The sequence below is a fragment of the Spermophilus citellus genome (assembly GCF_964194105.1).
Source record: "Spermophilus citellus genome assembly, chromosome: 2".
In the NCBI taxonomy this organism is placed as follows: Eukaryota; Metazoa; Chordata; class Mammalia; order Rodentia; family Sciuridae; genus Spermophilus; species Spermophilus citellus.
In genome coordinates this window covers 8686573-8700342 of record NC_138183.1, presented here as the reverse complement: position 1 = coordinate 8700342, position 13770 = coordinate 8686573, and the positions used below count along the sequence as shown (strand labels likewise).

At 46.4% G+C, this 13770-nt stretch overlaps 1 protein-coding gene across 10 annotated transcripts in view; it reads left to right on the top strand.

The window, feature by feature from the left end:
• The first annotated feature begins 8938 nt into the window (after window positions 1–8938).
• Window positions 8939–13770, top strand: part of ZBTB34 (zinc finger and BTB domain containing 34) — a 77387-nt gene continuing 72555 nt past the window's right edge. For 2 of the 10 annotated variants that reach the window (XM_081281971.1, XM_081281968.1), the window contains exons 1-2: window positions 9144–9160; window positions 11955–12075. Coding sequence is in view for 2 of the 10 variants with exons in the window: in XM_081281966.1 (XP_081138092.1) it covers window positions 12044–12075 (32 nt within the window). In the remaining 8 variants the exon portion in view is untranslated. The other 8 variants (XM_081281972.1, XM_081281969.1, XM_081281966.1 and 5 more) reach the window with 7 other exon arrangements.

Sequence of the window (13770 nt, the reverse complement as noted above, 5' to 3'; positions counted from 1 at the left end):
GTCTGGGCCCCAAAGAACCCCCCTGCCTTTTTTTTTTTTCATGGTACTGTGGATGAAACTTAGGCCCTAAAGTGCTAAGCAGGCACTTTACCACTGAGCTACATCCTCAGCCTTCATTTGTCTTTAGATGGTTCCCAAAATTGCAATTCAATCTCTATTAGAACAGAAAAGAAAGTTGACTTGTCATTTTACAGAAAGCCTGGAGGACAGCTTGTCCTGTGATCAGAATGGCACTTGTTGGGTGGAAGGGCAGCCTCCAAATGTGAGGTTGGGAGCCCCTCCCCAAATATGGCCTCAATCTGCTCCAGGCAAAGTGGCTACATGCTAGTAAAGACTTTGGCCAGAAACAGCTGCACTGTCTAGCAGCTACTGACCCTTGGCCTCCCTCTGAGGGGATGACATAGGACTTGTACAGACAGGGGTCCAAGGAAGAGATTCTGGGTAAGAGTCCCTCCCTCCATTTGCTAGGGAAGTTAAGTTTTCTCATGGGAGAATTTATGGCCCTGTGGACACAGGAAAGCTGGATTGGAGTGCTCCTCTTTTCATTACTCTGAGTTCGTTTAAACATAAAGAAGCTTACACCAAAGCTTGCTTTATCATTGTGTGGTTCACTCCTGGACCTCAGGATTTCCTGCCAGCACACATACCATAGAGTCCAAATCATACATGTACAGCTCAATGAATTTTCACAAAATGAACATGTCACCATACCCAGATCAAAAACACATGGTTTTCTCCGGGCTGGGATGATGGCTCAGCAGTAGAGCACTTGCCTAGCACATGTGAGGCCCTGGGTTTGATCCTCAGCACCCCATAAAAATAAATAAATAAAGATATTGTGTCCAACTGCAACTTTTTAGTTTAATAAAAATATTTTTTAAAAAAACATGGTTCTCGCAGGGCATGATGCTGTACACTTGTAATCCCAGCAGCTTGGGAGGCTGAGAGAGGAGAATCACGAGTTCAAAGCCAGACTCAGCAATGGCGAGATGCTAAGCAACTCAGTGAGACCCTGTCTCTAAATAAAATACAAAATAGGGCTGGGGATGTGGCTCAGTGGTCAAGTGCTCCTGAGTTTAATCCCTGATGCCAAAAATAAAACAAAACAAAACATGGTTCTCTGAGTTCCCCTCATTCCTCTTGCCAAGGGAAACCTACCCTGACCAGTGGGATCATAGGTTAGTTTTGCTATCTTGAAACTCCACATCGTGGAATTGCATAGCAAATACTCTTTTGCCTCTGACTTCTTTCGCTCAATGTTGTTTCTGAGATTCAGCCTCATCGCTCGTGGTGGTAGTCCCAACCTTTGTTTTAATTCATTGCTCTTTGTTTTTTGTTGCTTTTTTTTCTTTTCATGGTACTGTGGATGAAACTTAGGCCCTAAAGTGCTAAGCAGGCACTTTACCACTGAGCTACATCCCCAGCCTTCATTTGTCTTTAGATGGTTCCCAAAATTGCAATTCAAGCTCTATTAGAGTACCATACCCCACAGGGGACAGTGTTAACTGTGATTGAGATTGTCATACCCAATCCTCATCCTGCTAAAAACAGCATTCCCATCTATAGGAGGTGACACCAGCAAGCTAAAATTTTGGAAAAATTCAGGGGCCAAACAATGTAGCTTCACTCTGTTGAGCAAAGAAAGGGCCACACTCACACTTTGGCCTCCAAGTCTTTCTTCTGAGTTTCCTGATTGAGAGGAGTTAGGTTAGGCCCTTTAGAAGGTGCTTTAGAATTCAAAAAGGACTTTCTGCTGAGGAAATTTAACAGACCAAGAGACCCACAGGCTGAAAGGGATAGCTGTCCAATGGGTATGTCCAATGTCCTGGAGCATATTATTAGTACAACATTGCTAGGGTTGTGGTATGGTGGTGGAGCACTTGCCTAGCACACATGAGGCACTGGATTCTATCCCCGGCGCCACATAAAAAAATAATCAAAGTTATTGTGTCCATTTACAACTAAAACATTAAAAAAAAGAAAAAAAAGATTGTTGGAGAAGAGGCAACTGCAGGTGACTGTGGTGACTTTGAGAAGGTGTTGGAGTGAGGACCAAGGAGGGCAGACATGGAGGGCTGATCTGCCTTTAGCAGGATGCTGGAGTGCTGCCCACTCAGGAGGGCTCTGAATTGGTGTCCTCCTGTTTTAAGCCATCTCATCTCAGGGGGAGGGGAACCTGACCTCTTTTTGTCCCTCCATTGTTCCTTGGTTTAAAACATTTATTGAGCATTTGCCTTATGCCTGGCCTGGTACTGGATATAGGGACCTTAGTGGGAAACAATCCACAGTCCCTGTCTTCAAGTCACAGGAAGCTTCTGACAACAGGAAATGCTGGTGTCTTTTAAGAACTGAGAGAACAAGACAAGGTCCCATTTTTCAGCTACTTATGCCTAACGGATGAGTCAGCAGATGTCCCCATTTGGTGTGAGAGTTTCCAGGTAAGTTGGACATGATAAAGAGACTTATCTTAGCAAACCCCAACGTGGACATAGGAACTACTGTCCATTGCATGTTGATCATACACCAGGCACTTTGTGAAGCACTGTAGAGTCACCATCTCATTGTACTACCCCCAGCAACTCTGTGATCAGAGTAATTGTTACCTCTGATTACACATGAGGAAACAGATATTCAGAGAAGCCAAGCATCTTATCTTTGTTCACTGAGTTTTGACCATGGAAACTGGGTTCTTAACTGCATGCTTAACCAGAAGTTGAGCCAACCCTAATAAGACTTCCACCCAAAAGGATGGGCATGTTACCCACTTATCCAAATCTGTGGGTACTGGAGGTGAGTATTAAGGAGAGTCTTTCATTATACATTGTCAGCAAAGCCAGGTTTCCATGCTGCGGAAAAAAAAAGTTACTTCGATTCTAGCCAAGAGAAGAGCTGGAGGCAGAGACACTGAGATTCTCTGTACAAGGCATCCCCAAGATGAATTGCATGAACTGACTCACTGGGCTTTGAGCACCAAGGTTTCTGGAAGTTCCAAAAGGCTACTTAGTCTGGTGTGTGTGGGGGGGGTGTCTTTCAAACCAGGGCATTAAAAATAAAGAAAAAGCCAAGGTAACCCAGCCTTCTCTAGTCTTGACTGACAAGGCAGCCCTCTCTTTGAACAGAGACTGTTCTTCAGGCGACAAGGTGGGAGGGAGAAAAGGAGGGGGCAGATCAGTTGAAGAGTTTTCTCATTAAGTGGCCAGAGGCAAAGATTCCACAGAGCTAAGCTCCATGATGAAAGGGGAGCAGAGACTGACAGCCTGTCAGGGATGGAGGAGGGGAGGCCTGGAGGAGGACTGGGGGGGGGGATAAACCAGAGCACACCCCACACTGTGCTGCCCCTGCATCTCTGCCATCCGTTCAGTCCCACATAAGCTAACAGTTCCTATCAACTCAGAACCACCTCTGTTTTCTCATGGATCCTCACAATAACCATCTGGGCCGGTACCATTACCATGCCCACTTAATAGATGAGAAAATGGCGGTTCAGAGAGTGAACAACTTGCCCAGGGTCCCAAGGTTTTTATGATGTTCACCCAGTCTTGGGAATACCATAAAGACCAGTGCCCAGCAATTGTGGAAGCACTGAATTGGAAAACAAAGTGCTGGGCCAGGGATAGTGGACAGGACGACAGAGCTGAGACCAGGAGACAGAAGAAACATAGGAGGTGGTGAGGGGCAGATCCCCAAGAAGCCCTGGAGAAGAGAACCCCTTAGAGCAGGGCAGGTACTCAGGGCTCCCTAGCTCAATATCTGGAGAGGAAGATTGTCAGAAGCCCTGCTCGCCGGCATCCATGAGCATCCTCTCATTTGACATAGAGGGGGAAGATTAGAACTACAGTAGGTATTCAGAGTAGTCATTGGGGATGCATTTTCTTCTTCCTTTCCCTTCTTCCTGTTTATTTTTCCATAGCCCTTCTCACCATCTACTATGTCACAATGTTGACAGTTTATTTTTCTCTTTTCCATGAAAGCACAGTGACATATATACTCCTTAAGAGCATGACTTTTGTTTTTATTGTCCACTTCTAAATCCTCAACACCCAGAGCAATGTTTGTTACTTACTACACATTTAATAAATATCTGTCAAATGAATAAATATGCAATAGTAGTTTTCACGACTCCCGGGCACTACATAGCTCCTGTGCCAACTGATTCTGCTTGCAGCGTGCTGACCTCGTCTCTCCTGTTAGGACTCCCCCAGTTACTATTTCTGCTATTAAAGTGAGGATGAGCGGGGACCCTAGGAGGCAGGATCAATATCAGATGCAGAATGCCCTGTTCATGCTCAGCCATGAAGAAAGGCAAGACTCAAAAAAGCAGAGGTCTTGGTGGCAGTGAACAAATATAGATATTGGTAAAGACTCATTTTACCTTATTAAAGTTGATTAAAAGAAAAACAAAAAATATGGACCCTCCCCCCTCCTCTCCAATTCCTGGGATTCTATTCCTGAAGGGCTCTTCTCCATTCTGATTCTGCTGTAAGCAGAAAAGGAATTAAAAAAACTAGCAGAAAGGGCGGGGCGGGGTGGGGGGGGGAAGAGGGAGAAAAATTAAAGAGAGGCCAGCTCTCCAGATCCTCATATTTGAAATTGTCAGTGAGGCCTTTAAGCAATCAGATGCCATGACTTTTAACTGGCTTTCAACTCTGAAGAAAGCCCTGAAGTCGCCTCTAAGGTCAATGGAACTATTTGCTCTAGGGGAATTTACTTGGGGTGGGGGGGTGGGGAGGTTCCATCTTCCTGGGAATCTTTCAAAAAGCCTTGGTCATCAAAGTCATCCTGCAAAGCCCTCTGACTTCTGAGCGAAGGCAAGCAGTGTTTCTGGTCTGAAGTTTGATGGACAGGATGTTGGCTTTACATTAAACACATGTGGCGGCACGAATGCTCTTCACGTGCAGCTTGCTCACTTCATTGAAATCCAGGGTGTGCCCAGCGGGTTTCTGCCTGCTTGTAACATTCAGAGCACAGCCACCTTTTTTAAACAGGCTAGATCTGGGCAGATGTCTTTGCTTTCCTGACTGCCGGTGAGAAAACACAATGTGACTACAGCAGCCCACCTTAAGATACTGCAGAAGAGAAGGCCATTGATTCTGAGACAGACTTGATTTTATGACCATGTTCAGGGCAAAAAAAAAGACCAAATTTAATTTGTTTTTTTAAAAATTTTTTTAGTCGTAGATGGACACAATACCTTTATTTTATTTATTTTTATGTGGTGCTGAGAATTGAGCCTCGTGCCTCACTCATGCTTAGCAAGTGCTTTACCACTGAACCACAACCCCAGCCCCTTAATATATGCTTTGATGGTGAAATGTCCCTGGGTTCCAGAAATATTTAAATTTTAATAAAGAATGGTTTCTTTATTGAAGAAATTCAGTGACACTAGTCCCCATTTTAAGAAAAAGTTAAAAAGATGAAGTAATTCACCCAAAGTAACTCCAAAGACTTTTAAAGACTCCTCCTTCATCCTTCACACTATTACTCCCACCATTTTAAATTTTTATTATTTATTTAAATTAGATATATATGACAGCAGAATGCATTTTGATTCATTGGCAGCACAACTTTTCCTCTCTCTGGTTGTACATGATGTAGTGTCACACCATATGTGCAGTCATACATGTACCTAGGGTAACAATGTCCATCTCATTCCACATGCACACTCACTACCTCCTTTTTTTTTTTTTTTTTTTTAACAATGCTGAGGCTTGAACCCAGCACCTCACACATGCTAAGCAAGTGCTCTGAGTTTCATCCCTGGTCCTTTTTTTTTTTCATTTTAAGACAGGGTTTCCCCAAGTTTGCTAGACTGGTTTTGAACTTGGGATCCTCCTGCCTCATCGTCCTAAATCACTGGGATTACAGGCATTGCCACTGTGCCCAGCATCTCAGTTCTCTTAATCAGCACACAGCACTACAACCACCATAGGTACCTACCAGAGTATGTGTGAGTGCCAATGTCTTCGCTGGGCACAAGATCACGAGCCACCACACACCTTGTAGATTCAAACAGCAATTCTTTACTCCTGAACTCACACCGGCCTCTACACACACGTTCTGGGGAAAATCCCAGTTCTTCACCTATTCCACGAGGCTTTTTTCCAAAATCCCATTTGAATCTCATGAGAACTCAACGGGAACAAGCAGCAGGAACACCCTAATCCCAGCAGCAACAATCTTCAACCTCCAACTTCCCTAAAACCCCTATTGTCTTAAACGGGGAACGCCTTAAAACCAAATTATCTTAAACCCGGATACTTCCTAAAACCTGGATCCACCCTGGTCATTGAGCAGGGTCACCTTTCTCAAACACACATGCAAGCAAGGTCACAGCAAATTTCCAAGGCAAGTCCATTTAACATGGGGTACGCTGGCAAGGAAATATCGATGCGTCATTCCTACTTGGCAATGGCCCTCAGCATGTGAGTGTGGCTTTAGAATTTGCAGTCAATGACTCTTGAGGAAAAGTCAAGGCCAGTCCTGCATAAATTTGTGTGCCCAACCTCCAGAAGCAAAGTCACCCTTTTAGACCAGGGAGGTGTGTCCTCTGCAGGAACTGAATAGAGAGACCCATGAGATTTTCTGAAAAACCTTATTTTTCAGGTGAATATGCCCTATAAAAATGGAAAGGATTTCTCTTCTTGCCTATCATCCTTAGGAATCTGGTAAAGATAGAGGCTGCTGGTACCAAGAAACCATTTACACTGATGGAGAGACCCATCTAAGGCATGATGCAGCTAAATGGGGCTTTTCAATCTTGTCATTCATTCATTCATTTATTATTTCATTCAGCAAATGGATAGTGCTGCCCATTTAGTACCAGGTTCTCTGCAGGATACAGAGAAAATGGATCAATAAAACAGTCTATTCCCTCAGGAACATAGACTCAGAAGCAAAAACAGGTAGTTCTTCATTGTTTATTCAACAAATATTGAAGTACTAAGTGCTGGAGAAATAGCAGGGAAAAAGTCAAATTCTTACCCTTACAGAATTTACAGACTAGTGATGAGGGATACAAATGCTAAGCACACAACTGTACAAATAATTAATCAATTACCACTGTGATTACCACAAAGGAGAAGTTCAGAGTTAACAGGAGAGCCAATTACAAGGGGCAGTGTCAGAGAACCAGCAGGAAAACAGGAGAGAGCAGACCAGGAAGAAATTTACAGTGGGGAAGGACATCTGGGACCAGTAGGTGTCAGCAGGGATCAGGTCAGAGGGAGGAGGGACCCATCTGGAAGCCAAAGGGATCTCCAAGAGGGCTCTTCCTGGACCAGGAAAATGTTCCCCCATCTTGTACAGAGGAGGCTGGTGGAAGGAACCCTCACCCACTGGGATATTATAGAGGCCAGTGGAAGGCTTGGATGGTTTAGAGAGGCAGGCTCCCCCTGCTGGCCCAGTACTACTCAGGTAGGAGGCAGGTGGAGGGAGCACACCAGTATGTCTTGGTGAAGGGCAAGAATGAAGAGACCCCTACCATTTTATGCAATTTTTGTTTAAGGGATACTCATGAGTTATGTGTGTCCTGTAAAGACTCCAATACAGACAGTAGGTTTAGCCAAACCCTCAGGTTTGTAAGGTGAGCCAAAGCCAAGCAGTAGCTGTAGTGGTAAATGGCCAACAACTTTTAGGTGCCTGGCAGAACAGTCAAATACTTAGGAACACTCTGGTCTTTATGGTCCTTGACGACATGCAAATACTGAATCATGGCCAAGAGTACCCCATCTCTTACCAACACATTTAGCAAAAATGAGTTAAAGTGATGAGGCCAGGACTGGTCTGTAGGGAAACAGGAACTCACTCAGTGATGTGGGTATGTGAATCAGCCCAATGGGTCCTGGAAACCTGGTCAGACCAGATGATGCATGTCCTGTGCCCCATGTCCACTGATCTCACACATGGGGCCAGATCTCAAGATTCTCAGGAATAGCAATTAGTGAGCAAGTCTGTCTGTCTGTCTGCCCCAGGTGCCTACCTCAAAATCTGTTTGAAATGTTCTGTTGCCATAAGAAAGTCTGGAGCTAGAGAAAAAGGAGCTGAATACATGTCTGCCATTACTAATTGTATGACTTCAGATAAGTCACTCAATCTCTGTGCCTCAGTTCCCTCCTGAATAAAGCAGACACGATAGATTGCTACCTCCTGGGGTTGTGCATTAAAGAAGGCTGTATCTTGAGTGTCTATACACGGTGTCCGGTACAGTGTTTGACCAAGGGTGGCTGTCGTTTTGGGGAGATGACCCCCTACTCACCCTGGAGAGAGTTGCTTGTAAAGCATTAGGTAGCATCAGAAAGTCTCACTTTTTGATCTTGCAGAGAAGCTGGTATCTCTGACTCTTAGAGTTTATTTTTATTACAAAGTCAGAAAAAAGAAGATCTCTGCCACAAACGCTGAGGAGTCCACCCAAACGCAAAAGGAAGCTCTTCAAAGGGTGCTAAATTCGTCTGAAACTGAGAGAAAAATGCCAGGTGAGGTTCCCACTCCCGCTCCGGAAGTGTGAAGACTGGGGTGTCTTTAAGGTCTGGAAATGGACATTCTTTGGGGCTTGTTTGGTGACCGGCGTTTTATAACCCCCAGTTGCGAGCTGTCTGTTTTGAGAGACAGAAAACCTGCCCGGGGTGACAAGTGACCACTGCACCTTACTGCCTTCAGCTGCCGGTCCCGCGCGGCTCGGGCAGCGGGCAGGTGCCCGAGGCGCTACAGTGGGAGGGGCAGCCCCAGCGCTGGCGGGCCAAGGGTCTGGGAGCCCCAGGAGCGCCCCGCGGCTGAGCCCTCCTCTCGCCGGCAGAGGGCGCCGAAGAGAGGGCGGGCGGAAGGCCACAGTCCGCGGAGCCGGTGCCCCTCCCGAAGCCGGGACTCCGAGGTCGAGGCCAGGGCTGCCTCCTCTTGTCCGCCCGCCAGCCGGCGGCGACAGCTAGGGGCAAGGGCCTGGCGAGATCCCGGACCCCGGCGGTACCGAGAGGCCCAGCCGCCGCACCGCTAGCCCAGGGCACGCCAGCCCGGAAGCGCGGGCGCTGAGTGGGCGGGGCCGGGAAGCGCTTCCGGGGGCGGGGGGCGCGGGCAGGGGCGGCAGCCGGAGCGGCGGGGACGGGCCTGGCGCCGGCGGCGGCGGAGGGGGCGCCGCGGGCGGGCGATGTGAGCGCGGCGCTCAGGGCAGGTGAGGCGCTCCGGCCGGGGGCGGCGGGCGGTGGGCGAGGCGCGGGCGGGGCCGGCAGGACGGGGGTCAGCCCCTGGGCCGCTGTCCGGCTCCCCCTGGGCGCGGCGGGGCGGGCGTCTCCGCGCCTGGTCAGTCCCGCGGGTGGGCGGGCGGCGCTGGCGGGAGCCGAGGCCGGGCGGGGTCGGAGGCCCGGGCACCTGCTTGGGCCAGGCGCGCGCCCCAAGGGGCAGCCATGCTCGGCCCCGGAGCCCGGGCGCCGCTGACCGGGCGGAGGGTCGCGAAGGAGGCTCTCCTGGGCTGCTCAGCCTCCGCCCCAGGCGTCTCGGGATCCCCGCTTCCGGGCACGTCGCCCCCGGGTTTGCTCCCTGTTGTGCCGGGGGCGGGGGTCTGGGTGTTTGAGGCCCCTGGAGAGCCTGGCCGGCCGGGGGTCGCCCCGGGAGGGGCTGCCAAGAGGCGGCTGCCTCACGCCACTGCTTTTCTCCAGGTAAACAGGCGGCGGCGGGTTGTGCTTGGCCCCGGAGGTCTCCGTGGTCACTCTCGGCGCTCAGTTGGTCTTGCCATTCCGAGGGCGGACCGGCCCGGGGGCTGTAAACAGTGTCCTTCGAGGCCAAGTGGCCATGCTGTAGGGCGGCACTAGTCAGGGAGTCTTGTGTTAAGGCTTTCAGGAAGCCTTTTCCACGCTGGGCCTCAGTTTCCCCACGTGAGAACGGAGGGTTCGGATTATAAAGACCGTTCCAGCGCTGCTACGCTGTGTAAGCCTGGAATTGGAAGGGCTGTCCCTGGTTGAAGACACTGGGCAGCTTCACTGAAGACTTTTTTCCCCTCAAATGTGCACTTTTAGCCACTTAATTCACTTTTGTTTCACACAGGTTTAAAATGACTACAAGCAGCGTTTTCCAACCTCACTTTATCATCTTTCATCCCTTGCTATTCACCCTAGTTTTAGTGAATCGCATTCCTCAGAGCTTTTGCATGCAAACATTTTGTTTATATTTGCCCATTTTTCTTTGTTCCCTAGTCCAGGCCCTCTTTGCTTCACATCTGGATTATTGCAACAGTTTCTTAGCTGGTCGCTGACTCCAGAGGTTTCCCCTCCCCCATCCTTCCTTTATGCTAACGCCGAACTTACTATAGGAAGTCAAAAAATAGTTGAGCGCCTTCTTGCTTATTAAATGCCAAGATGCTGTTCCATGTGGTGGGGGAAAGTAATTGAAGGCACACTTAGTCTCCAAATAGCTTTACATTAGGTGCCAAGACATTACCTGTGAAAAGGTAATTTTGATTAGACAACGCTGTGTACAGTAGAATTAAGAAGGCAAGATGGAGGTCACTGTAGGCACAGTGGTCAGGGAGGGCTTAGTGAGGGGGCGGGATTTGAGCTGGGTGTTAAAGGATGAGTAGGCTTCAGATAGGAAAAGAGGAGTCAGGCCCAGTGATCCTGTGGAGTTAGTGACTAGACCAGTCTCCTGGCAGAAAAGGGCTCATGTAGGAGAGGGGTAGGAGGAAAGATTGGTTGGGGCTGGTTCCAGAAAGAACTTGAACAGTAGGCCAAAGTTGAAACTATTCTAAAGACACTGTTGCGCGACAGGAGACAAGGGGTGGTTCGTGAGCTAGAACCGGAAGGGAGAGGCTGGAGGCCAGGGGATCAGCTAGGAGGCATTGGTAGTTATACCACTATTCAAAGCTGATTGGTGTCCAGCCATTGCGTGCCCTATCTGCCCAGGGCTATCCTTGATTTAGTCCCACCTCATCCACCTGAACCTTATTCCCTGCTTCTTCTCCAAGTCTGGCCCCAGCAGAAGCCAAGTCATGACTGCCTCTTGGGCTTTGCCCCTGTTGTTCCCCTCCTCTGTGCACATTCTCCATTTCACTTCCTTCAAGTCCCTGCTGAAGACATACTTCCTTCAGAGCATGTTCCCTGACTGCCCTACCCCCATGCCTTTGTGGCACTCAGATCCAGCACTTGTTCCTTAGTTATTGAACTTGTTCTTGTCCCAAATGGAGTGGGAGATTTTTTAAGGGCACTGAGTTTTTACTACTTCTCTCAGAGCCCTTCTAGTACCTGATGTTGGAGCTGTATTTTTTTTTTTAATAGGTATTCAGATACTTTCTGATTTTTGTTGGTAAACAATTTTTTAACATATATTTTAGGGAGAAGCTCTTTTAGTTATTAGTGTTATCTATCATGTTTAACTGATGTTTAATGCCAGTCAAGGTGGATGTTTTCAGCTTTCATTCTTGGGGTACAGAAATCTTACAAACATTAAAATGTTTATTCCTGATCACAGGAAAAGAAAGATGTCATAATTCTTCAGTCAGAAGATGTGGGGAAAGATTATCAGCTTTGGAATCACACCTTGGTTTGAATCCCAGCAAGGCTACTTACTAGCTATGTGAACTTGAGCAATTTATCAGATGTCTCTGAGCTTTCATTTTTTATTTGTAGTATGTAGGATGATAAAGACCCTTTCATAGGATTTCATATGAATTTTTAAATGAAATGAAATACAAACAAGGTAGTAAAATTTGTATTATCTAGTAACTGCTTAATACATTGTCATTGGGTATGGTTTTATCGGGGGGGGGGGGTGATCATAGGCTGTATCCCCTGAGTTACAGATTTCAGCATGGCTCTGTATCTGCCTTGCAGTTGAAGCGCTTGTCAAAAATGTCAGTATCATAAATCTAGAAGCCATAGTTATATTTTATTCTCATTAATTTTCATGTTGCTTTACTTTAAACTCTGCTTAATGTTTTTCAAACTTCTTAATCCTGTCCATTTAATGTTTTGTAGCTGACAAACTGCTGAATTTAGCTTAGTGAAGGTCATCAACTGAACGCAGTTAAGTTTCTAATGGTTATTTTCTGGTTGATGTTGATGGCATGGAAAACCTCATGGAAGAATGCAATTCCAGGTGAGCTTTTCTAATCCTTTTGTCATAAGAGGCAGAGCATAATGTATTTTCCAGGTCCAGTGCCCCGATAATGCACCCTTAATATTTTTATGTTGAGTTCCTTTTACCTGAAACAAAGCTGTTCAATTTGTGATTAGAATTTGAAACATCTAGCAGGGCATGGTGGCACACACCTGCGGTCCCAGATACTTGGGAGGCTAAGGTAGGAGGATTGCTTGAACCCAGGAGTTCAAGGCCAGCCTGGGCAACCTTGTGAGACCCCATAACAAAAAGAAAAATAATTTGGAATATCTTTTTGCCTTCTTCACTGACAGTAAAAAGAATGAACATTTCATAGAGAAATGGCAGCAAACCATTTGAAGTATAATATATTGTGACCTTGTAATTATTACCGTGTCAGACTTAGCCTGACTTTATCCATGTAGTACATCCTTAAATGAGAATTCTCTTTCTGCTTGAAGTTGATCATTAAGAATTCTGCATCAGTAAAAACCCTGCTTTTTTGTGTTTGTGTGATGCTGGGGATTGAACCCAGGGCCAGTTTACCACTGAGCTATCTCCAGCCCTTTTTATTTTTTATAACCCTTTTGTTTATTTTTTTGAGACAGAGTCTTGTGAAGTCACCCAGGCTATCCTCAAGTTTTCAATCCTACTGTCTTAGCCTCTGGAGCTGCTGAGATTACAGGCTTTCATCAACACGCCCAGCTTAAAGTCTTAGAGGAGGTAGGAGTTCTGACTCTTGAGAATGACAAATCTAGGTTCAAGTCCTGGCTGAGCCAGTAATTAGCTGAGTGAACTAGGGAAAGTTTCTTCATCTCTCAGTTTGTTTCTTCATCTGTAAAAGGGGAATACTTATAACAATTGTCTCATTGTTGTCAGGAAGATTTAGTGATCAAGTAAAGAGCTTACTTAGAGCACTGTACACAGTAGGAGCTGAATAACTCAGTCCTTACCATTGCAAGTAAAGAGGTCATTCCTCTCCTGCTTGGAAAGCTCTGAAGCAGCTTCTGATGTTTTGCATTGACTAAGACAAATCGCACCCTCTCAGAATTAGTGTATCTGAGCAGACCTGGAGAATGTTAACGCCTTTGTAGGAAATGTAACAGTTTGGATAAAAATGTTCTTTCAGGCTTACATGAATTAATGCAGTAAGAACTCTAAACTTGTTTTCCTTTAAATTAGGATGAGTGCTTCATGAATATCCATCACAGAATGCCATTTTCTTTATTTTTTATTTTTTCTTGCGTTGAGTTTCAGTAGCACCAGAATGTTTCGTGCAGCCCTGGTGCTATTCGGCTGTTGCTGCTTTCCAAAGGATTAGATTGTAGCTCATGACAGCTCAATTTTAGTTTTGATCTAGACCCGGGCAGAAATATCTAGAAAAGTTATTTTTATATAGTTGTTACTGCTGTTACCATGCCTTTCATCTCCCTGCTTCAATCTGTGGTCTTTTTTAAAGACTTTGTATGAGTGAAAATTAGGGATCTTCAGTGTCTGATGGAGAAAGCTTAGTTTGAGCTGTGTCTCAGGTGTCAGCAAGTGACTGACTGAAGCCAGCAGGTGCATCTGGGTTTGAAATCATGAGCATCTTGACTGAGAATAATGGGTACCTCCTGGCGCCTTAAACAACTTCCAAATTTGTAACCGTACTTTCCTTTCTTGAAAGTGTAACTGGATATTTTTAAAAGAAGTGTA